Source organism: Bufo gargarizans, chromosome 4, assembly GCF_014858855.1.
Source record: "Bufo gargarizans isolate SCDJY-AF-19 chromosome 4, ASM1485885v1, whole genome shotgun sequence".
Classification (NCBI taxonomy): domain Eukaryota; kingdom Metazoa; phylum Chordata; class Amphibia; order Anura; family Bufonidae; genus Bufo; species Bufo gargarizans.
Window position 1 is genome coordinate 190190260 of NC_058083.1, and position 25820 is coordinate 190216079.

Below are 25820 nucleotides of genomic sequence, written 5' to 3' on the forward strand. Positions count from 1 at the left end.
TCGGCCCTCCACATCAGAACCCCCATATCGGCCCTCCACATCAGAACCCCCATATCGGCCCTCGGATCAGAATAAAATAAACTCCTTATCTCCTGCTCATCTCCGGCAGAAGTGACGGGAAGAAGTCATAATGGAAGCGCTCACTAGTATTCTCTTTATAAGACGCACAGCCATTTTCCCCACACTTGTCAGTTAACTGCTATACAAGTTAAAATACTGCACAAATAAAGAAACCGTTGTAAAGATGCTAAAAACCTATCTGAAGGTACAATAAAAAGTACATACAAAGTAACCTAAAAAAAACTATACCTTGATAAAGGAATAATTTGACCATGACCCATCAGACCACCAGCCACTGGTTGCTTTGACTTTAACAGTGCTTCTTGTGGGGCTTTTTTTCACACTGTCACGAAGATTAGTAAATTTGCCTTTGCTTTTTGAGGATGAAGGTAAAGTTGAGGAACTGTAAGATCTTTGCATGCATGTCTGTTGAAGGTGCTGGACTGAGGGATGGTGCAGTTTCTGGCGAATTTCTACTGCATTTCTAGAAAGACTGGCCATGACCTGCTTCTCGAAACCCCTTCAGATAGCTTCTATCAGAAATACTAGGCACAACAAAAGCTTTTTCCTGCAGCTCACCAACCCGTTTGTTAATTAAGCTGCACAAGCGGAATGAGAAAGGACAGACAGCCCTGTTCCTGGGCATGGATAATCAATTCTCAGCACAGATTAATATGTGCGATACAAAGGTCAGATCACATAAGCCACTATTGATGGCCAGACACATACTGACATTATAAGACTGTTTTAAAAAGAGTTTGAACTTCAAGCACATTTAATTCTAGAGAGATAAAGAAGAGGAAACTACATACAGCTGGAAAAAAAGGATATGAGCATCTTTCAGCTCAATGGAGATGCCATAAATATCCAATAACTGTGGCTCTCTTGTTTGCAGTACATGGGAGTCACAGGAACAGATAAGGGAAGTATATTTGGATGGTGCGGTTGAAACAGCATCAAGAAACTACAATTAAAAGCCACATGCGTTTTTTCCATGGTTTTTGATGTGGCTGCAGTTTTTACAAGTGAAACATTCACTTAAATGGGTTGTCAGAGTCCACAGGATAGGTCATCATTATCTGATTGGTGAGGGTGTCTGACTCCCAGCACCTCTGCCAATCTGCAGTTTGAAGAGGTTGCGGCGCTCCAGTGAGTGCCACAGCCTTCTTGCAGGTTACCAAGCACAGCGCTGTCTGTTGCTTAGTGGCTGGCTGAGCTTTGTATTGCATCTCAGCCCCCCTATGAGCATGACATCACTGGCCTAGGAAGAAACCTCAGAAATGTCGGCAGGGGTGGATTGGCCATAGACCCTACAGGGAAATTTGCCACTGGGCTGATGCATTAGGGGGCAATCAATCCCTCTTGATGACCCGCAGGCTAGGTACATAATGATATGATGCTCAACGGCTGTAGGTGCCCTCCTAAACTCAACTGTATTATTGTCCTCATGATGGTAAATACTGTAGTGAGGGCAGCAGTATTTTGTGCTGTCTTGTGGCACTTGGTTCTGCTGGGGCGGTATTCTGTGCTGCACTACAGTATTGCAGGCCCGGCTACGTCGGTTGTCCTTGAGTACTTGTTTTGGCCTATCTTCTGTCAGATTGAAGCCACCTACAACACAGGGCCACTTAGTTTTTTTTTTTCTTTAAAGGGAACCTGTCACCGGGATTTTGTGTATAGAGCCGAGGACATGGGTTGCTAGATGGCCGCTAGCACATCCACAATACCCAATCCCCATAGCTCTGGGTGCTTTTATTGTGTAAATAACCTGATTTGATACATATGCAAATTAACCTGAGATGAGTCCTGTACATGAGATGAGTCAGGGACAGGACTCATCTCAGGTTAATTTGCATATGTATCAAATCAGGTTATTTACACAATAAAAGCACACAGAGCTATGGGGACTGGATATTGCGGATGTGCTAGCAGCCATCTAGCAACCCATGTCCTCAGCTCTATACACAAAATGCCGGTGACAGGTTCCCTTTAAGCTCCCAATCCACTCCTGTATGTCGGGAGTCAAATCCCCACCAATCATATATACCGATTACCGATTCTGAGAATTGGTCATCAGTATTAAAATCTCAGACAACCCTTTTAACTTCAAACTCACAAGGACAGTCACCATTACCAATATAAATGCCACCTTCATTAAATAGCCATTCAAAAAAGGCCAACACAGTCCTGTAGCATACTGATAAGGTACACTTGTGGAGTTGTTTTACTAACATTGTTTTTGTATGGCAAGGTTTGGTGGGAGGACCTTGAGAAATTTATGGGATGCTTGAACAACCAACACAACCTCAAAGTCACCTCAAGTACAGTTGCCAGAGAATTGATATATTAGATGTGTCTATTCAGATGGCGGAACAAGGTGATGCAACAACTCGTGTATTCAGGAAAGAAGCCTAGGTTAATCCACGGTTGCACGCTAGATCCTCGCACCCTAGACATCTTAGGGCTCTTTCACATCAGCGTTCATTACTTCTGTTACAGAAGCAGAACAACGAAAATAACAGAAGCGAGTGCTGTATTCAACACATAACAGGAACAGAGCCGAACAGATCCCAGTTAGTATCTGTTTAGGAGAAAGCTTTTTTTTTTGTGGAATAAAAAGTTCTGTATGCAGGTCTTTTCCCTCCGCTATTTATTAAAAAAATTGTGACAGAAATGCAGATGTGAACATGCCCTTACTGACAACATAAGACAGTTCTGAGAATGGGAGGACTTGTTCAATGAATCAGGAGCTATAGAGAAAGCCAAACATATTAACCATTGGACCCTATGTACTACAAAACAGAAAGACTCCAAGTACTAAGAGCTGCCCTTCAAAAATGTTGGGTGCATCTATTGCCTGATAATACATTATCAAGATTTGTGTAAAAATACCCTCCTAGACATATAGGAGACCCTGCAACTTGAGGGATAACTTGGTTAGCAGTGGTGCATGGCCAGCCTTAAGGCCCCTTTACAGTGCTGGGACATTATTGCTAACGAGTAATTTTCTGCGGTAATCTGCCCGTGTAAAGTTGAACCTGTCACCTTGATTTTGGGTATAGAGCTGAGGAAATGGGTTGCTAGATGGCCGCTAGCACATCCGCAATACCCAGTCCCCATAGCTCTGTGTCCTTTTATTGTGCAAAAAACGATTTGATACATATGCAAATTACCCCGAGATGAGTCAGAGCTTGAAAATATGACTCTTCTCTGGTCACACAAGATATGACTCCTATGTTAATTTGCATAAAAGGCGGGAAGTACAAAAAAATGCATAATACTTATTGAATTCGTCTGCAAATTAAAATAAAAGTGTAATTTATATGTTTAAGGTAACACAATGAACATTTAGAAATGCTCAGTGAGGGTAGCATAGTAGAGGCGACAGGTTCCCTTTAAGGACCAGACAGATTTTTGCAAACCTGACATGTTTCACTTTATGCAGTGATAACTTTAAAACGCTTTTACTTATCCAGGCCAATCTGAGATTGTTTTCTCGTCACATGTTGTACATCATGTCGGTGGTAAATTTGAGTCAAAATATTTTATTTTTATTTATAAAAAAATACCAAAATGTATTTAAAAAAATTGGACGTTTCCAAATTTCAATTTCTTTCCTTTAAAACAGATAGTGATACCTCATATAATAGTTATTATTTTACATTCCCCATATGTCTACTTCATGTTTGGATCATTTCATTAATGCAATTTTATTTTCTGGGGACGTTAGAAGACTTATAAGTTTAGAAGTAAATCTTGAAATTTTTCAGAAAAATTTCCAAAACCCACTTTTTAAAAAGGACCAGTTCAGGTCTGAAGTCACTTTGTGAGGGTTACATAATAGAAAACCACCCCATTTTAGAAACTACACCCCTCAAGGAATTAAAAACGGATTATACAAATGTTGTTAACCCTTTAGGTGTTCTACAAGAATTAATGGAAAATGGAGATGAAATTTCAGAATTTTACTTTTTTGGCAGATTTTCCATTTTATTATTTTTTTTTCCCCCGCTAACAAGGGTTAACAGCCAAACTAAACTCAATATTTATTGCCCCGATTTTGTAGTTTACAGAAGCACCCATATGTGGTTATAAACTACTGTATGGCCACATGGTGGCATTGGGCAGCCTCTGCACGGCATTGGGCTACCTACAAAGACAGAGTCCCCGCCACAGCAGCGCAGAGACTCGATGCGCTCACTCACCCGCCACTTCTATGTCATGGTAAACAGCGATGTCGGCGGAAAGAACAGGGGCCCGGCTACCAAGGACTACCAGACCCCTGCAGTGATTGGGCGCGCACCGCTACGGTGCCCGCCCTATCAGCCTGCTGAGCATGTACGGCGGAATGCATTCTGGCAATGCATCCCCCCGTCGTACATGCAGGGTGGTTTGCATTAAGGGGTTAAAGGTACTAACAAAATATGTTAAACTGGAAAATATACTTTACAGCACTGCTTTGGAAACATTTCTTCTTCTCAAGCCTTGATTTACTTAGTAAATCCATCTGAATGAAAAGGGCCAAGGTGGTTTGTGTGTAAACCCAGCATTAGCTACACACTGAACAGCGTTCGCAAGGCACTGATTCAGTGACATATGGAAGGAGCTGGTTTTAAAATCCCAGGCACATATGCTCTCTGTTGCAATAGGAGGCCAGATCCGGCTGATAAGCATAGTGTTTTAATACAGTGGCCTTTAAGGACAGTTGGAGACATAATTAGAAGTCAGGAGGATAAATCAATCAGCCAGTTTGTGATGCCAAAAGCTTGCCTGGAAGTGAACAACATAACCACTATACAGTAAAACAAATCCTTACGTCTATCGATGTTTAACAAGGAACCTGGCTGGCACACTGAACACTGTGTCTGAGGTGCAGGCAGCATATCATAGAGCAGGAGGAGCAGATTGATATGTCGTTTTATGGGGAAAGATTCAGAATAACTTTTCTTTCATTTACTTTAATACCTGATCTCCTGTGGGTTGTCCTATTCCCTGACTGACACCTTTCCTTGTATGACTATACATACAGAGATGGCTGTCAATCACCGATAAGACTGCTCATTGGACTCCTAAGTATAGAAAGAGCAAGAACTTTAAGGGGTATTCCCATAAAGGACATTGGTGGCACATCGCTAGAACCGACCTCTGGGACCCGCACATATACTTAGAACAGAGCCCTCAAAGTGCTGGAGGGCGCATAGTGCATGTGTGGCCACACTTTGATCATTTCTAAGGGACTGCTGAAAATAGCTGAGTAGCACGCTCTGCTAGTTTCATGAGTCCCACTGAAATGAACGGGAAGCGCACTGCGCAAGCGCGGACACCGCTCCATTTACTTCTACGGAGCTTATGGAGGGTCAGTGCTTGCCCATTTTTGGCAACCCATAGAAATTAATTGAGGGTGTCCACTAGTGATATGCCCCCAATGTTCAAGATGGAAACACACCTGCCTGTGATGAAATGCTATATTATATATATATATATATATATATATATATATATATATATATATATATATATATATATATATATATATATATACATACATATACACACATACATACATACATACATACATACATTCTGGCAGCTCTTTAATCCAAGCGCTGCAAAGCACTTGGATTAAAGTTTCTGCCCCTGCCCTGCTGCTGTCACGGACAGCATACAGTGCAGCTATGCCAGCAAGGGACCAATCAGAGTGGCCCCTTGCCGGCAATCGATCCAATTGGTTAGTCTGTGCAGACCAATCAATCAGATCGCAGCAGTGAAAAAATGCCGGTTTCAGGCTCTGATCTGCTGTCTGCACATTGAATCAGCCTGCCCAGTTGCATATTGAATCAGTGCCCGCCGCCTACCCGCCCCATACATTCCTCCTGCCCCACTTCCCTCAATGTTAGTGGCCGTGACCCCCCCCCCCCCTCCCCTTCCAGCGCTGCCCCCGATGCGGTCCCCCTGCTGTGTGTGATGGCGGCGGCTCCATTCCTGAGCCGCCATCAGCAGAGAGTGTCAGCTCTATGCTGACACCCTGCTGTAACCCCATAGATGGGGTTAATAGAGGGTGGGGGCTCCCTCTCTCCTCCATCTCTCCGGCCCGATGGTTGCCATGGCAACCGGAAGCTTTGCAAAAGCATCCGCTGTTGCCACCTACAGGGCATCTAATTGTATTATACTTTGCAATGCAAGAGCATTGCAAAGTATAGTACAGCCATCAGCCCAACTGGATTTTCAAGATCCAAGATGGACTTGATAAAAAAAAAAAAAAAAAAAAAATTGAAAAAATAAATAAAAATGTTAAAAAAAATAATAAAAATTGCCTTTTCCTATTAAAAAAAAAAAACTACACATATTAGGTATCACCGCGTCCGTAACGACCGTCTCTATAAATATATCACGATAGACCCCGTGTGATAAACACCATAATTTTTTTTTTAAAGCAATTTTTGTCACCTTACATCCCAAAAAGTGCAACAGCAAGCGATCAAAAAGGCTTATGACCCCCCAAAATAGTACCAATCAAACAGTCACCTCATTCCACAAAAAATGATACCCTATTTAAGACAATCGCCCAAAAAATAGAAAAGCTATGGCTCCCAGACTATGGAGACACAAACATAATTTTTTGGGTTTCAGAAATGCTATTATTGTGTAAAACTTAAATAAATAAGAAAAAGCATACATATTAGGTATTTCCACGTCCGTAACGATCAGCTCTATAAAACTGTCACATGACCTAACCCCTCAGATAAACGCTATAAAAATAAATAAATACGGTTCCAAAACAGACAATTTTTTTGGTCACCTTGCCCCATAAAGTGTAATAATGAATGATAAAAAAATTCTATGTACCCAAAAATGGTACCAATAAAAACCTCAACTCTTTCTGCAAAAAAAAAGAGCCCCTGCACAAGACGATCGGCAGAAAAATAAAAAACATATGGCGTTCAGAAAATGGACACACAAAAACAAAGCAATTTTGAAAAATAAATTATGTAAAAATGAAACAAAGAAAGTAGACATATTTGATATCATTGCGTCCGTAACAACCTGCTATATAAAAATAGCACATGATCTACCCTGTCAGATGAATCTTGCTAAAAAAAAACAAAACAAAAAAAAAAACTGTGCCAAAACAGCCATTTTTCAGTTACCTTGCCTAAAAACTTAATATAGAGCAATTAAAAATCATATGTACCCCAAAATAGTACCAATAAAACTGGCACCTTATCCCTTAGTTTCCAAAACAGGGTCACTTTTTGAGAGTTTCTACTGTAAGGGTGCATCAGGGGGGCTTTCAATGGGAGATGACATCTAAAACCAGTTTAGCAAAATCTGCCTTCCAAAAACCATACAGCGTTCCTTTCCTTCTGCGCCCTTACATCAGTTTACGACCACATGTGGGGTGTTTCTGTAAACCACAGAATCTGGGTAATAAATGTTGAGTTTTGTTTGGCTGTTAACCCTCAATGCGTCAATGTCATCTCCATTTTCCTTTAATTCTTTTGGAACACAAAAGTTTGTAAAAATCCGTTTTGAGTAACTTGAGGGGTGTAGTTTCTACAATGGGGTCATTTATGGGGGGATTCCACTATGTAAGCCCCATAAAGTGACTTCAGACCTGAACTGGTCCTTAAAAAGTGGGTTTTGGAAATTTTCTTTACAATTGTAAGAATTGCTTCTAAACTTCTAAGCCTTCTAACGTCCTAAAAAAATAAAATGACATTTCCAAAATGATGCCAACAAAGTAGACATATGGGAAATGTTAAGTAATAAATATTTTATAAGGTATGATTTTCTGTTTTAGAAGCAGAGAAATTGAAATTTTGAAAATTGTGAATTTTTCATTTTTAAAAAAAATAAATTTGGGATTTTTTCATAAATAAAGGTGAAATATATTGACTCAAATTTATGACCATCATTAAGTACAATGTGTCACGAGAAAACAATCTCAGAATGGCTTGGATAAATAAAAGTGTTCCAAAGCTATTACCACAAAGTGACGCATGTCAGATTTGTAAATTTTGACCTGGACACTGGGGCATCAATGACCCTTGGTCATGCAAGGGTTAAAGAGCAAAAGAGTAACAATGTTTTGAACCATTGACTTTTAGACTTCATATCTCACCATCCACTACAGCTTTGAATGTGAGACTACCATTATTTTAAAAGACAATCATCTTGGCTATCTCATACATAAATTGGACTTGCAACTATTTAGCATATGATTAGTTTTGCTCCTGATGGAACAATCTTTCTTCTTGTATACTACAAATTACAACCTGTTCTCACATTCCCTAATAGCTCAGTGTGTTATTAGGTTGATTCCCAAGCAAAAGGTCACTGGGTCGAATCCAGGAGCAGCCATGAAGAAGATTGCACAAGAAAAGAGAAATAGCATTAGCTCATCGATAACGGTATCTTTGCTATATACAGTACAGACCAAAAGTTTGGACACACCTTCTCATTCAAAGAGTGTTCTTTATTTTCATGACTATGAAAATAGTAGATTCACACTGAAGGCATCAAAACTATGAATTAACACATGTGGAATTATATACATAACAAAAAAGTGTGAAACAACTGAAAATATGTCATATTCTAGGTTCTTCAAAGTAGCCACCTTTTGCTTTGATTACTGCTTTGCACACTCTTGGTATTCCCTTGATGAGCTTCAAGAGGTAGTCACCTGAAATGGTCTTCCAACAGTCTTGAAGGAGTTCCCAGAGATGCTTAGCACTTGTTGGCCCTTTTGCCTTCACTCTGCGGTCCAGCTCACCCCAAACCATCTCAATTGGGTTCAGGTCTGGTGACTGTGGAGGCCAGATCATCTGGCGCAGCTCCCCATCACTCTCCTTCATGGTTCAATAGCCCTTACACAGCCTGGAGGTGTGTTTGGGGTCATTGTCCTGTTGAAAAATAAATGCAAACCGGATGGAATAGCATGCCGCTGCAAGATGCTGTGGTAGCCATGCTGGTTCAGTATGCCTTTAATTTTGAATAAATCCCCAACAGTGTCACCAGCAAAGCACCCCCACACCATCACACCTCCTCCTCCATGCTTCACGGTGGTAACCAGGCATGTAGAGTCCATTCGCTCACCTTTTCTGCGTCGCACAAAGACACGGTGGTTGGAACCAAAGATCTCAAATTTGGACTCAGACCAAAGCACAGATTTCCACTGGTCTAATGTCCATTCCTCGTGTTCTTTAGCCCAAACAAGTCTCTTCTGCTTGTTGCCTGTCCTTAGCAGTGGTCTCCTAGCAGATCTTCTACCATGAAGGCCTGATTCACACAGTCTCCTCTTAACAGTTGTTCTAGAGATGTGTCTGCTGCTAGAACTCTGTGTGGCATTGACCTGGTCTCATCTGAGCTGCTGTTAACCTGCGATTTCTGAGGCTGGTGACTCGGATGAACTTATCCTCCGCAGCAGAGGTGACTCTTGGTCTTCCTTTCCTGGGGCGGTCCGCATTTGAGCCAGTTTCTTTGTAGTGCTTGATGGGTTTTTTTTGACTGCACTTGGGGACACTTTCAAAGTTTTCCCAATTTTTCAGACTGACTGACCTTCATTTCTTAAAGTAATGATGGCCACTCGTTTTTCTTTACTTAGAATTTGTATTATGGCAAGAAAAAAAGCAGCTAACAGTCTATTCAGTAGAATTATCAGCTGTGTATCCACCTGACTTCACAACGCAACTGATGGTCCCAACCCCATATAAGGCAAGAAATCCCACTTATTAAACCTGACAGGGCACACCTGTGAAGTGAAAACAATTTCAGGTGACTACCTGTCGAAGCTCATCAAGAGAATTCCAAGAGTGTGCAAAACAGTAATCAAAGCAAAAGGTGGCTACTTTGAAGAACCTAGAATATGACATATTTTCAGTTGTTTCACCCTTTTTTGTTATGTATATAATTCCAGACGTGTTAATTCATCGTTTTGATGCCTTCAGTGTGAATCTACAATTTTCATAGTCATGAAAAATAAAGAAAAAACTCTTTGAATGAGAAGGTGTGTAGAACTTTTGGTCTGTACTGTATAATATATATATATATATATATATATATATATATATATATATATATATATATATATATCTGTATCTACACATACACAGAAAATGGCAGGGCAGCACTCCTAGCTTCAGGTAATTCAAGTGCCAGCGTTTCCCCTTGGTCCTGGGGTCCAAACACAATCCAAATAAATGTAACGCAGCACTCCTTGGATAAAAATTGAAAAAATATTAAATGTATTCAACACATGTTGATACAGGCAACGTTTCAGCTCTCACAGAGACATTATCAAGCCAAGAGAGAATTGGTAAGCAAGTATGACAGTCTGCATAGTAAGGAACAGTAAGTTCTGCCCACGTGGAAAAACTGGCGCAGAGACAAGGAGGATGGCAATCGCCATCTTAAATAGTGAAAGGATGGAGGCAATTGGCCTCCGTAGCAGGGCTGGGGCAGGCTAGGTTACTAGCTGCTGTCAAAACATGGCGCAAGCGCACTAATCAAGGAGAGTAATGAAGCCATCTTGGTTAGAGCCAATAATGTGGTAGCACTGACTGCGTTCATCAGCACAACAAGAACACAGATACCGGCAAGTTTTCAGCTGACAATCCTAAATTGCGCACGCCCCGGCCCTGCTACGGAGGCCAATTGCCTCCATCCTTTCACTATTTAAGATGGCGACTGCCATCCTTCTTGTCTCGGTACCATTTAAGCATGCACATTTGCTTAACTGTTCTCAGCACTCCAAAAGTGAATGGAGCGTGCTGGGAGTTGTAGTTTAAAAGTAGCTGGAGTGCTGGAGGTTGCTGACCCCTGAAGATAGGCCATCAATATAAACCCTTTTAAGGCGTTGGATAAATATTCCTACCATACAAGGAAATAACTTGGCCATCCCAGACACAGGGAATGTACTGGGTACAATCTATGACCATTTGTTACTACTGCAGCCTGTATGGATCACAATTATTCATGCAGCTCCAGTACATTCTCCAGCTATGCACATTGGACATATTCATTCAACTCAATGAGTGTCCCTGGTGGAGCTTTCTATTTTCCTCCTTCAGGCACCAAAGCACACCCTGGGGCCAGTTCCATTGAAATCCAATTAACCCTAGCATGTTCGGACACACAAGGATTGCACATTTCCTATGTAAACAGCAATATGTCTGTCTATTTAAAACCCATGGCTCAAGTTTTACAAGACCCAAAAGCCAAAATGCCACCAAGAGACAAACCATAACTTAGGCTACTTTCACACTAGCGTTCGGGCGGATCCGTTCAGAACGGATCCGCTCATAATAATGCAGACGGAGGCTCCGTTCAGAACGGATCCGTCTGCATTATTTTTAGCATAGAACAGCTAAGTGTGAAAATAGCCTAGTACGGATCCGTCCAGACTTTCAATGTAAAGTCAATGGGGGACGGATCCGCTTGAAGATTGAGCCACATTGTGGCATCTTCAAACGGATCCGTCCCCATTGACTTACATTGTAAGTCTGGACGGATCCGCACGCCTCCGCACGGCCAGGCGGACACCCGAACGCTGCAAGCAGCGTTCAGCTGTCTGCCTGTCCGTGCGGAGGCGAGCGGAGCGGAGGCTGAACGCCGCCAGACTGATGCAGTCTGAGCGGATCCGCCTCCATTCAGACTGCATCAGGGCTGGACGGCTGCGTTCGGGTCCGCTCGTGAGCTCCTTCAAACGGAGCTCACGAGCGGACCAGCGAACGCTAGTGTGAAAGCAGCCTAAAAACAAGCATTCGCACAGAAAACCACTGAGGCTCTGAACTACACATTTTTTCAAGCAGCCGGTTAACCAGACCCAGCAATGAGTGCTCGGACATTATTTTCTTTCAAGAAAACCATAAATAAATTAAAAAATATGCAACCGCATATCCAATCAACTGACAAGCCGTCTGTGAGAGTATCTACCAACTCAGAGAAGGTTATCCATGGTGACACCATGGCAACATGAGAAGCAGTCTATGGAGACCTGCTTCCATGACAAGGTTATATCATTAGCAGAAACTCCAATAATTGCACGATGCAGACTCCAAGGGGTGCACAGACGTGCACCGAACCCAAGACTTTCTGATGTTAATATTACAACATATAACAGAATTACATTCGTCTGGACAGTGAAAGCTCAGACTGTGAGCTTCAAGCTGAACAAGCTGTATGTGGCATGGTGTAAATGCTAACTAGTCTGAAACTTAAAATGTGATACAGATGTATGTCTATTTATCCATCACGGAGCTGCGCCATCATTGACAGCATTCAGCCCTCTCCCCCATCAGACGAGGTTACACCAATTTTGCCCAGTAAAAAGAGCACACAGCTGCTAGCATGGTGTCCTCCTCCAGCATTGATCTCCAATAGGGCTCGTTCCACAGCCAATTGTGGTTTTCATTTATATATAGCCAGACAGGAAAATGTAGCATATTCTGCTAACAGAAAGCGGTGCCCATGAGAGCATCTGCCAGTAACAGCCTCTCTTATGTAACTATCATGAGTAGCAATATGGAAGAAACACTAAAGTGACTACTGGGAGAAGATGGAAGCTACCGCTGTGACTATTAGGCCTCAGCACACGACGTTGCTCTGGTCCACATCTGAGCTGCAGTTTTTGCGGCTCGGATGCGGACCCATTCACTTTAATGGGGCCGCAAAAGATACAGACAGCACTCCGTGTGCTGTCCGCATCCGTTGCTCCGTTCCGTGGCCCCACAAAAAAAAAAAAATATATAACATGTCCTATTCTTGTCTGTTTTGCGGACAAGAATAGGCATTTCTACAATGGGCCGCCTGTCCCGTTCTGCAAATTGCGGAAGGCACACGAGCGGCTTCCGTGTTTTGCGGATCCACAATTTGCGGACTGCAAAAACCGGAACGGTCGTGCGCATGATGCCTTAGGCATGGGAGGGCACTGCAGTAACTACAGGGAGAAGATGGAAGGTACCGCTGTGACTAATAGGCATGGGAGGGCACTGCAGTAACTACAGGGAGAAGATGGAAGGTACCGCTGGGACTAATAGGCATGGGAGGGCGCTGCAGTAACTACAGGGAGAAGATGGAAGGTACCGCTGTGACTAATAGGCATGGGAGGGCACTGCAGAAACTACAGGGAGAAGATGGAAGGTACCGCTGTGACTAACAGGCATGGGAGGGCACTGCAGAAACTACAGGGAGAAGATGGAAGGTACCGCTGGGACTATTAGGCATGGGAGGGCACTGCAGTCACTACAGGGAGAAGATGGAAGGTACCGCTGTGACTAATAGGCATGGGAGGGCACTGCAGTAACTACAGGGAGAAGATGGAAGGTACCGCTGTGACTAATAGGCATGGGAGGGCACTGCAGAAACTACAGGGAGAAGATGGAAGGTACCGCTGTGACTAATAGGCATGGGAGGGCACTGCAGAAACTACAGGGAGAAGATGGAAGGTACCGCTGGGACTATTAGGCATGGGAGGGCACTGCAGTCACTACAGGGATAAGATGGAAGCTACCGCTATGACTAGTAGGAAGGAAGAAACTCACTGCTGCAGCTTAAAGGGAATGTGAAGATTACCTATTGTTTAAATCACGTTTTCATATTTAACTCATTTTTAAAGAATTTTTGGTGGAGTCATTTTTAATTATCCATATCACTATCTATATTTAAACAAAAACCATAAAATCCTGCAGTTTTAGCTCTGGCAAGTAAAGCCTGCATCACACCAGGCGATTGTCAGCTGATCATCACTAAAAAGCATTCACAGGAATGCTCCTTACTTTACTTTCACACTATAGCGGCAATGAACTCCAGCAGGTGAACAGCCTGTCGCTGCATGTGCTGCAGCTAGTGCACGCGTGCCCAGGGACTACCGCTACAGCCCCATTGACTAGAATAGGGACGGGCCGGAGGTCCAGAATTAAACTACAACATATCGTGTGCACTAGCGGCAGCACGCATCCGACAGGCTGTTCACCGCCGGAACAGCCTGCCAGAGTTCCTTACCGCTAGTGTGAAACTAGCCTTAGCGATGATCTGCCTGTATAATACTGCCACTGATTACTTGAAGAATGAGCAAACTCGTCATCAGGTAATCAGAATATTTCAGCAGGTTTAAAAAAAATCATTGCTTGCCGGTGGCAGATCGTGCCATGTATCAGGCAATCTACTGACAGCAAATAACTAGACAGCATAGGGAAGAGTGATGGCATTAGCAATCACGCCTCCCCATACTGTGGAGGTGATCGCTGCATGTAAGAGTAGCAGTCTCCTCCACTACGAGCAGACGATTGCCGGGAAGGAACGCTTCCCTCCAAATCTTCTGCCAGATTTAAACCAACACATTATCTGACCAATTGCTGTCCAATCAGACCAATAGTTGGTGTGTATAACTAAAGATGTGTGTGTAAACAGCCATCTGACCAATGATTGCTCAGAAAATCTGTTGGTGTAATACAGCCTTAAGCCTAATAGGCGCCACTTCTTGGTCTGTACAGATCACTTTAGTGCAGTTACCAGCTTATCTGGGATTCTAATCCTGCCTGTAATGATATCACCTCTGTGTATAGATAAGACAGGATCTACCATTCACAACAGAGGATTGTCAAAGCTTCTCTATTCTTTCCATGTACAATGACCTCTGCACAGGTCACAGAGCATGCCTAGAAAACTCACCATAGAAGTTACCAAGGTCCCTCCTGACCATTGTGTCCACGGACCATGTGGTGCCGTAAGGCAATGTTCTTAATGCGTTCTAAATGTTGTTAAGAAAGGCTCAGGCACGATAATCATGTTCAGGAAATAGAATTAAAAAAATTATATATATATATATATATATATATATATATATATATATATATATATATATATACACATATATACATACATACATACACACATATATATATACACATACATACATATACACACACATATATATATATATATATATATATATATACACACACATACATACACACACACATATACACACCACTATATGGTTTTAAATGGCAGAAAAAAAAAATTGTTAACATTTCCTTTAAGGTAAAAGAAAAAGGGAGCACTGCTGTGTTTAGTGCTGGTGCTGTGTAAGCAGCAGGTTAGTGTGTGTGCGCTTTTTTTTACTAGTTAGATTGTTCTCGTATAGTAGAGGGGTATGGCTTCATTTCCACACGGCAGTGTCTGTATTTCGGTCCGCAAACAATGGATCTGCAAAATACGGATTCAAGAGAGCACCTGCTCTGTAATTTGTGAAAATACCACTAAAATTACCAATGTGTGTGCTCCAATGTCAACTAACCATCGCCAGCACTGCAGTATACACTCACCTAAAGAATTATTAGGAACACCTGTTCTATTTCATTAATGTGATTATCTAGTCAACCAATCACATGGCAGTTGCTTCAATGCATGTAGGTTTGTGGTCCTGGTCAAGACAATCTTCTGAACTCCAAACTGAATGTCAGAAAGGGAAAGAAAGGTGATTTAAGCAATTTTGAGCGTGGCATGATTGTTGGTGCCAGACGGGCCGGTCTGAGTATTTCACAATCTGCTCAGTTACTGGGATTTTCACGCACAACCATTTCTAGGGTTTACAAAGAATGGTGTGAAAAGGGAAAAACATCCAGTATGCGGCAGTCCTGTGGGCGAAAATGCCTTGTTGATGCTAGAGGTCAGAGGAGAATGGGCCGACTGTTTCAAGCTGATAGAAGAGCAACGTTGACTAAAATAACCACTCGTTACAACCGAGGTATGCAGCAAAGCATTTGTGAAGCCACAACACGCACAAACTTGAGGCGGATGGGCTACAACAGCAGAAGACCCCACCGGGTACCACTCATCTCCACTACAAATAAAAAGGAAAAAGAGGCTATAATTTGCACCAGCTCACCAAAATTGGACTGTTGAAGACTGGAAAAATGTTGCCTGGTCTGATGAGTCTCGATTTCTGTTGAGACATTTAAATGGTAGAGTCCGAATTTGGCGTAAACAGAATGAGAACATGTATCCATCGTGCCTTGTAATGGTGTGGGGGGTGTTTTCTGGGCACACTTTAGGCCCCTTAGTGCCAATTGGCCATCGTTTGAATGCCACGGGCTACCTGAGCATTGTTTCTGACCATGTCCATCCCTTCATGACCACCATGTACCCATCCTCTGATGGCTACTTCCAGCAGGATAATGCACCATGTCACAAAGCTTGAATCATTTCAAATTGGTTTCTTGAACATGACAATGAGTTCACTGTCCTAAAATGGCCCCCACAGTCACCAGATCTCAACCCAATAGAGCATCTTTGGGATGTGGTGGAACAGGAGCTTCGTGCTCTGGATGTGCATCCCTCAAATCTCCAACTGCAAGATGCTATCCTATCAATATGGGTCAACATTTCAAAAGAACTATGTCATATGTTTATAGTATGTGTCTATAAAGTAGACCCACTATAAAGTACTCTCAGTGGTCTCAATTATCTATTTATTATTTACTGAGTATGCCTTATTATTCTTATTTAAAATTATGATGAGACTGAGTTTAGTGAAACTACTGCGCTAATTAGTTAGAGAGAGAAGAGAGGGTCCGATTAACTAGTACTGGGTTAGAGTAGTGTTCCTATGTAATAGGCCTGTTGCATATAGGGAAAGAGCCTAGTTGATTTTTACTAGAAGTCCCTATGCACTTACCCTACTTGACCTAGTCTAGTCAGTGTGATAGCCTAAGTGGCTGTAATCGGGGCACTCGTCTTTAAAAAGACGACCCCCAGCCTCAGGAACCTCGGCCCTGTACTGCAGATCCATATGCTCTTAGCTCTCTACGATTGATTTCCTATGTCATCCGACGCGTTTCGCCAGGTATGGCTCTTCAGGGAAAAAAAAAAAAAGAGGATTTTTAGGCGCTGAAGGAAGTGGCTCTCGCCTGTATCGATCATGCGGCAGTGGCCTAACCCAGTACTAGTTAATCACCCGCTCTTCTCTCTCTAACTAATTAGCGCAGTAGTTTCACTAAACTCAGTCGTCTTATCATAATTTTAAATAAGAATAAAAGTTAAATCTTAAAATAAGAATAATAAGGCATACTGAGTAATTAATAAATAGAACATTTCTAAAGAATGTCATCAGCATCTTGTTGAATCAATGCTATGTAGAATTAAAGTCAGTTCTGAAGGCAAAAGGGGGTCCAACACCGTATTAGTATGGAGTTCCTAATAATTCTTTAGGCGAGTGTATGTCCGGCACTATATAAGCAACATAAATAAAATAAATGGGATCTTTTCAGGCACCTGTTTTAATAATGGACATGCTCATATGTAAGCTGGACCTCAACCGTGACACCACTAATCCCCTGTGGTCATACCCTTAGTCTCCCAGCTCATTTTTTACTCCTTTTAGAGGTCAACGTTCCCAACAGGCTCCCAGTGTTTAAAAATCAAAAGTTAGAAACCATATTGTATACTTTTATTTTATTTTACTGTGTGCCTCTGTATACTACAGTGCAGCAGACTACACCAAAGGGAATCCGACCCATAATTGCCTAAATGGCCTAATGCAAAAAAATAAATAAAAGACTTTTGGCACAAAGTGAGGTGTGAACAGAGTCAAAGTGGTTTGTGATTAGAACTGCACGGTGGTCGTTTTCCCACAAATATCTATAGAAATTGTCAATACATAATACCTGCTGGGTGCCGAGAAGAGCTCGGATGGGTCAGCCTTATCTCTATCAAAGATTGTCAAAAATATGCAACAAAATAACTCTGCAGGGCTTCCATTGCAGCCAATGAGATCCACTGGGCACCACTGGTGTCAGTCATGTGACGGATCTGGTGCTGCTGTGATTTTTGAGGTTTTGCTCCTCTAACAAAGCTGACTGGGGTCGATTTGAACAAGACCTAAGCCAACATCTTACAACCAAATAAAAGAAAAATACATGAAAAGGAATGTGCGCTTTATGAGCGCTCTGAAAAAAAAACTGTGTGGGCCTGTAGACCAAGCTATCAGTTAGGCCTCCTGCACACGATTATCTGTTTTGTGGTCCACAAATTGCAGATGCAGTGCGTCCCGCAATTTTAGAGAACCCACTGTAAAAACGTCTATTCTTGCCAGTAAACTAGGCAAGAATAGGACAGAATCTATCATTTGCGACCCAGACGCATGAATGCGGATGTGTTTTGTTTTCGTTTTTTGCACACATAGAAATTAATGAGTCCGTGAAAAAAATAAAAATAAGTGGATCTGACACAGACTCTGAACACAGACAACCCCTTTAACGTCTGACAGATTTTTCACTAAACAGCCGGCAGCTGCTTATGTATAGTATAGTAAAAAGGCTGCATTACAGAAATGGTCCAAGTGTATATAAATATAAAAATAAAAAAAAAAGCCTGTATTACACAGGCAGATTTAGCAAACGATTGTCGGGAGGGAAGAGTTCTCCCTCGGCAATTGCCTGCTAGCTAGCGGGGAGACTGCTATTACATGTAGCGATCTCCTGCGCAGAATGGGGAGTAGCAATCGCTATGTCATCGCTCATCCCCATGCTGTCTAGTAGTTTGCATGCTTAAAAATCAGAATTGCCTGATGAACAAGCGTTTGCCTCCATAGCCTAGAAAGGAAAAACTGCAGACATGTGCAACACTCTCATCATCCAATCTTTAACTGGATGCTACAGCCTCCTCACCAGGGAGATCAAGGGTCCGATTTCTTGATAGGTGGGAGTTCCAGGGTTGGGACTGCTAGCCATCAGTCATGTATAGCATATTCTGTGCATAGGCATAAGTTGGATTTACACACAGTGGAGGTCATTTATTAACATTTTTATGTCAGTTTTTGGGGTAAAAGAAATTATGCAAGACCCCTTTTTACAACTGTGTAGATTTTTACGCTGTCCTCGCCACTTTGGGAGCAGCGGGGGCCAGGACTTTTGCCCTGGCAAATTGACAGGCGTAAAAGAGAAGTGAAAACTACCCCTGTCAAGGGTTAGAATAGCTTTTACTCCAAACGCACGGACTGCCAGAGGTGACCCTCATTTATAATGAGTCGCATGCCTAATCTGGCAGTGCAGGAGGGAAACAAAGACTGGTGTAAAATGCCAGACTTTGTAAATGACCCCCAGTGTTCCTACCTGTATGATGTGTCACCTGACCGCAGGTTTAATCACAACAATCTCACAGCCTCATGCTGATCTATGATGCTGTGAGTTCAGGTCTGTAAAACCTGCAGTCGGGCCCTGAAACATCCAAGTAATACAGCCATATAAACATCCAAGTAACACAGCGGGTACATCTGGCCTTAATGATAACTTAGCTTTTGTAGTTTAACTTTTCTGTCTTTGTCTTGCTTCTAATATAAAACAACTGACATGAATGCTAATATACTAAGGAAAATAAATCCACAGAAAATTTCTGGCTAGTGTCCACCGTTATGGTTGTTTTCTACCGAGGTCTATGGACGCTCTTATGGCTACTAACAAGACTCCTGGAGGTGAAGTAATCCTTTAAATATACACTAAGATGGCAGTAAGAAGTTCTACTTACACACCCTACTAGTGTTCTGCCAGAATATAAAAACCCTCTCATTACTCCCCATCAATAAATAAATGTAACGCAACACTGGGACAACACTGCAGTGCATTCAGAGGCCTTTCATTCCGTGAAATCTGCTGGCTACTATTACAATAGACTATTACCTTCTCTTTTAAATGGTGTAACTGAATGTTTGAATGAGACATTAAAAATTTATGACAAGTTTATTTTACTACAGTGTACACAACTTACAAAAGGGCATACATACGCATGCATATTGTTACAAACTGTATTATTTAGTATTAAAAAAACATTACAAAAACAAACAAAAAACACACCGCCTTATTCAATAACCACCAACATCTCACTAGTGTTAGCTATGTGTGCAGGGCTGAAGCTAGAAAGTATTTGCATAGTCAGCTCTTCGCCCTCAAGCTGTCGCCAACAATTACGGTTTACGTTGGGAATACAGAGTAAAGGCACGTTATAAAATGTGATGTCCGATAAAGTAAAAATTGCAGCTTTCTGGCTCCTCCTTAAGGAGCCTTGCTGATTCTCTGTGACATCAGTTCCTTAGTGTGAATCATTCTCAGCGCTACCCAGAGGTGAGGGTTAAAGAGTGCGTGAGTATATGTGCGCCTGTGTGCGGATAGATATACAATAGACATAGATATGTACAGATTATTTAAATACAGCTTTTTGGTAAGCATGTAATCCCTATTAATTACAATGTAGGCTGCCCACATTAAATATTTCAATTTCCCACGTACAACATATCAGGATGATCACTTTCTCTGGACACAAACCAAGAGAAGCATTGAGAGCAATTAAACTACATCTCATGCTGCAGAGTAAACGAAAGAGCACAATCCATTTAGGAGATTTTAATCTAATCCTGCACCCAGCGCAGCACAAGCGGGTGAATCGACAACAGACAAAGAAAAGAAAAAAGAAAAAGAAAAGAAAAAAAAAAAAAACTAACAAAAAAAAAAAAACACACACACACACACACACACACACACACACAAATTTATATTCCATTCTCACAACCTAAATCCAAAATACATTTACCCCAAATGACTACGCCAAAACGTCCAAATAATTGACAGATAGAAGAGTAATTACAACAAGTGGCAAGTTACCTGGGCGGAGCTGGCGGCAACTGAGATGCAGTCAATAAAGCTGTGCCTGCGAGTAAAAAAAGCCACTATCTGCTGCCATCGAGAAGGTTCTGGCTCAGCTCTAAGCTCCTCTGTAGAGCCCTTCTTTGCCCATAGCTTCTGTTTTGGGCCTACTGAGCTATGACTGGAGCTAGTATTGCCCCCTCGATTGGCGCGGGAGTATAGGAGTGTGTTGTTTCCGAAAATGTAATTCATCTCTGCAGCTCTGCAGGTGGTTGCCAGGCAGTCTTACTCTTCTACCAGCTGCCGAGTGGTGAAGGATCAGCAAGAACTGCAGATAGAATTACAGCAGCATCACATCCAAATCAGAAAGCAAAAATCCTGGTCCCTTGCTGTGCTCATTGTTCTCCTTTGGAGTCTAGCCATGCAGAACACTATACCTGTTACATGTCTAGAAGGGTAGTGCTCATTGCCGCAGCAAAAAGGAGAGAAAAAGAAGACGGCAATTCAAGTAGCATCTGCTGCCCATGATTTCCTTGCCTCTGAGGTCTGCAGGGATCAAAAGCTGCTCTTCTTTTGTTAGCTGATAACTAGGCAGACTGAAGCCAGGAAGTGAGGTCGATTAGCAGGTAGGATGCTCGAAGCATTTGACTGCAAGGACCCACTGGGGCTGCCTGATTTAATGCACTGGGTGGGGAAAGGCTAGATCACAAATTACCAAGTTTCAATCACTGCATGTAGTCAAGCCCAATGACACTCTCCCTGTTAACATAAATAATACATAGGAGCTGCACAAAAGCAGCCAAAGTAAATACTAATTGATTTTCCTCATAGACAATTAGTTAAGTGTTCTCAGATAAACAGCAACTAAAATGTCCGGTTTAGGGTATCTCACAAGAAATGAACGATATTCCTGGAACAGCTACATTAGCATTGATTTTGTGGAGCCTTCTGCCTTCAGAAATAAGAAACTTATAATGGGGAGAAATCCATTTTAAAAGACGTTTGTGTGGACATAATACCACAGTAATACAGCCACAACACTCCATGTATAAAGCAGCCGCCGGGATCGAAAGAACAAGTCACTTCTAATGGGGAGAACATCTGTTTCTTCTAATAAAGATTACAGTCCTCTACAGACTGTGACAGAAGTAGGCAAAATGCCCACCATGTCCCCTGAAATGACTCAGCCCTTCAGTTCCTTATAAGTATACAAGTCCGAGAAGACCTCAGATGACACACTTAAAACATCAGTTCTGCCCTTAAAGGGGCCTTCCATGCAGGAAAATACCTGCTGCTATAACAGAGCGGTGACGTCAGGACGAGCACTTCAGCTGCACTGCTGTAACAGGACTTTAATGCAAAGCACACCAGCTGCAACAGTCTGAGCACATGAAACGTCACCTAAAAGGGCTTGTGCCAAAATATCCAAGGAGCAGAGGAAAAGCAGCATAGAATAGGCTATGTTCATACTATGGTGTTAAAGGGGTTGTCCACCTCTTATTAAGCGATGGTCTATTCTCAGGATAGCCCATCACTAGCTGATTGGCAAGGGCCCCACTGATCAGTTGTTCGACAATAGTCTGGCGCCAAGGGTCCAACAGCCCACACCCACAACGATCAGGTGTTCAACAGTCCTGCACCAGAAGCAGACAACTTCTACTTTGTGGTGGACTTGTCAGCAATGAAACCCGACCTAAAATGCCATATCAGTCACTGGTAGAAATGGAAGGGGCGGTGTTGAAAACCAAAAGGGACACCGTGCCTTTTGGAGCTGTGCACTAGTTCACAGCAGTTTGTTATATGGGGGAAACCCTACTAGTCACATACTGATGGTATAAGGATAGTGTTTAACCCTCAAAAACCCCTTTATCCCTATTACCAGGACAAAATGCTAGAAAAACCATGCGTAATAGCAGTTTAATGCATATTACAATGAAGATGGGAGGGGTCATTTTTAAAAGGCGAAATTACACATCCTTAAACGTATGCATGATATTCAATATGATATGCCATATACGCATGATAGGCATTTGTCCCACCTCTAGACTATACACCCATAGTGACCCCCCCCATTTGTTGATTCACAGCAGCTGCTGCATCTATAGCCCACTTGACAATTCTCCTGGATCGTCCTAGAGGTTCCTATAAAAAGGGTGCTCTCATGAATGAGTTGGCAAATCTCCCAAGTCTCCCAGAAAGTAGACCTCCATGTATTTTAAACATATGTGGCACTGGAATGCCCCTGTCACACAAATGTCCATAGATAGGATGGGCAGCACACGAAAACGGCAAAGCCTGTCAAAAAGGAAGGTGCAACAGGCAAAAGAACTCTGGCATTATCTGCGACCCTCTCTCCTGGAGACTACAATCAAGAAGTTGGCAAGTATGGGCTATAGACACCAATGGAGAGATGGGAGCATTTGCTTCTTTCCGTGTGACGACGTCTCCATCCACTTCTGTAGGAACATCAGCCAGTGTGTATCAGGGCTTCAGGAGATCTGGTGGAGATGCTATCAGCGTTGAAGATGGAGTACCATTTTAAGCAAACGCACACTCTGTTTAGTCTCCATCTTGCCTTTGATTAATAGAATATCCACTCTATAATACACAAGATGCTAAGTAATCGAAAGAACATGCATCATTAATCAATCTTCACCTTGAGCAGTAAAACGAGGCAGAAATATTTAAGATCAATAGGTACTTGCCAATGGAGTACCACTTAGAATACATTCAATATAGTTAAATTTTAAATAGGCTTGAAAGCATAGACGTTAATTTTTGTTCAAGGCTTATGGTGTTGTAAAAGAGCAACTGTGCCCCAAAAATACCAACATAATGGTAATTTCTCCAGAAAATTCTAACTGATGCAAAATGTAACTTGGATATCATCATTAGGAAAGCAGAGAATGCACACTTGTTAGGTTAAAGGGGTGTGTCACTTCACCAAGTGGCATTTATCATGTAGAGAAAGTTACTGCAAGCCACTTACTAATGTATTGTGATTGTCCATGTTGCCTCCTTTGCTGGCCGGATTCATTTTTCCATCACATTATACACTGATCGTATCGATGGTTGCGACCACCCTACAATCCAGCAGTGATGGTCGTGCTTGCACACTACAGGAAAAAGCGCCAGCCTATTTGGTGTCTGGGAACGTGGGAGCACACATAGCCCTGCACTTTTTCCTATAATGTGTAAGCACGACCACCACTGATGGATTGCAGGGTGGTCATAACCATGGAAACGAGCAGTGTATAATGTGATGGAAAAATGAATCCAGCCAGTAAAGGAGGTAATATAGACAATCACAATATATTAGTGTCTTGTAGTAACTTTCTCCACATGATAAATGCCATTTGCTGAATTGAGACAACCACTTTAAAGGGTATTGTGACTACAAACATGGCATATCCCCATCCAGCGACAGGTGCACACAGGAGACGCACTGGGGATGGGAATGTGCTCCGTTCTTCCATAACTCTAAAGACTTGTGTGGAAAGCCGCTCATGTACATGGAGATATGCACTGCCAATCATGCACAATGTCTCTGCATATGCAGGAGTCACCACTGTTTAAATCTCATCCACCTTTCTTCTCCTATAATACGCTGCAGATTTTCCATACAATATCACAGCATTTACACCAAATCAGGCCATACCCTTAGGTCCCAATTACAAGTTAAGTTCTCCACAGCCAGCACATGTATCCACTGACTTTAAAGGGGTTATACAGAGATTTGATATTGATGGCTTATCTTCAGGATAGGTCATCAATATCAGATCAGCGCGGGTTCAACTCCCGGAACCCCCACCAATCAGCTGTTCAGACCGCAGTACTCTGAGCTCATTAGGCCTCTTCCTAGGCCAGTGACATCACCACACATCGGTCCATCCTAAGCGGAGGCCATCAATATCAAATTTCCCATATCCCTGAAGACATGCAATACTTTGGTCCAAGATGTGTACCAAACAAGTCTATGGATCCATCAAAACCACAGATGGCATCATGGTAAACAAGTGACTCAGGGCAAAAAAGGACATGGGGACCAAAACACTGACCCTTCTGAAGCATGAATAAATCATAAAACACGGTTTGTCTTGTCACAGACATGTCAATGAGGCCTTATAAAATTGGATTTCTGGATGTAAGGGGAGGTGCACCCCAATGTGATCATCAGCTTGTGCAGCCTGGTTATATTACCATATGTAGCCTATAAGGCAGTTTTGGGGTACAATACAGTGCATATGGGACTAAAACTAAAATAAACAGTGTTTAAAATTAGCAGCAGCAAAGTGGATGATGGATGGGATTTTAAGACAACTACACACTGCAGAAAAAAATCTGCAGCACAAAAAGCTGCCCACGGTGGGATTTTAAATCAGCAGTATGCTAATTAATCATGAAATCCACAGCAAAATCCTAATGTAAGGCTACATGCACACAACCATGTGCCCCCCATGGCCGTATTGCGGGGGCATTGGCCGCGCATGCACTACTTTTTTGTGGTGCGGACTATCAGATGCGGATCACTTGAATGGGGTCCGCGATCCGCATGCGGCTGCCCCACGGTCTGTGCCCGTGAATTGTGGAACGCAATTTGCAGTCCGCAGCACGGACACAGAGCCCTAACGTTCGTGTGCATGTAGCCTAACTCATGAACAGTTTACTGCAGATTTGGCAAATCATGGCCCATGTGGATGTAAGGCCTCCTGCACACGGGCGTGTTTTTTTTCCCCGTTTACCCGCCGTTTTTTGCGTTCCGTATACAGTCCGTATACGGAACCATTAATTCCAATGGTTCCGCAAAAAAAACTGAATGTACTCCGTAAGCAGTTTTTTTCCGTTCCATTGAAAGATAGAACATGTCCTATTATTGCCCGCAAATCAGATTCCGTGGCTCCATTCAAGTCAATGGGTCCGCAAAAAAACGGAACACATACGGAAATGCATCCGTATGTCTTCCGTATCCGATCCTTTTTTTGCGGAACCATCTATTAAAAATGTTATGCCAGCCCAATTTTTTCTATGTAATTACTGTATACTGTATATGCCATACGGAAAAACAGAACGGAAAAACGGAATAGAAACAGACACACAACGGAAACAAAAAATGGAACAACGGAT

General features: G+C 42.4%; 1 protein-coding gene across 8 annotated transcripts in view; it reads right to left on the reverse strand.

Annotated features, from left to right (window-relative positions):
* DLG1 (discs large MAGUK scaffold protein 1) overlaps positions 1-25820 on the reverse strand; it is a 235311-nt gene that overhangs the window by 116842 nt on the left and 92649 nt on the right. Inside the window, exon 1 of one of the 8 annotated variants that reach the window (XM_044291550.1) lies at positions 20715-21171. The exons of the other annotated variants lie outside the window; for them this stretch is intronic. Coding sequence (XP_044147485.1) covers positions 20715-20948 — 234 coding nt within the window. The 5' untranslated portion in view covers positions 20949-21171. Of the gene's footprint in view, positions 1-20714; positions 21172-25820 lie in introns of those variants that run through there. 8 annotated transcript variants of the gene reach the window in all.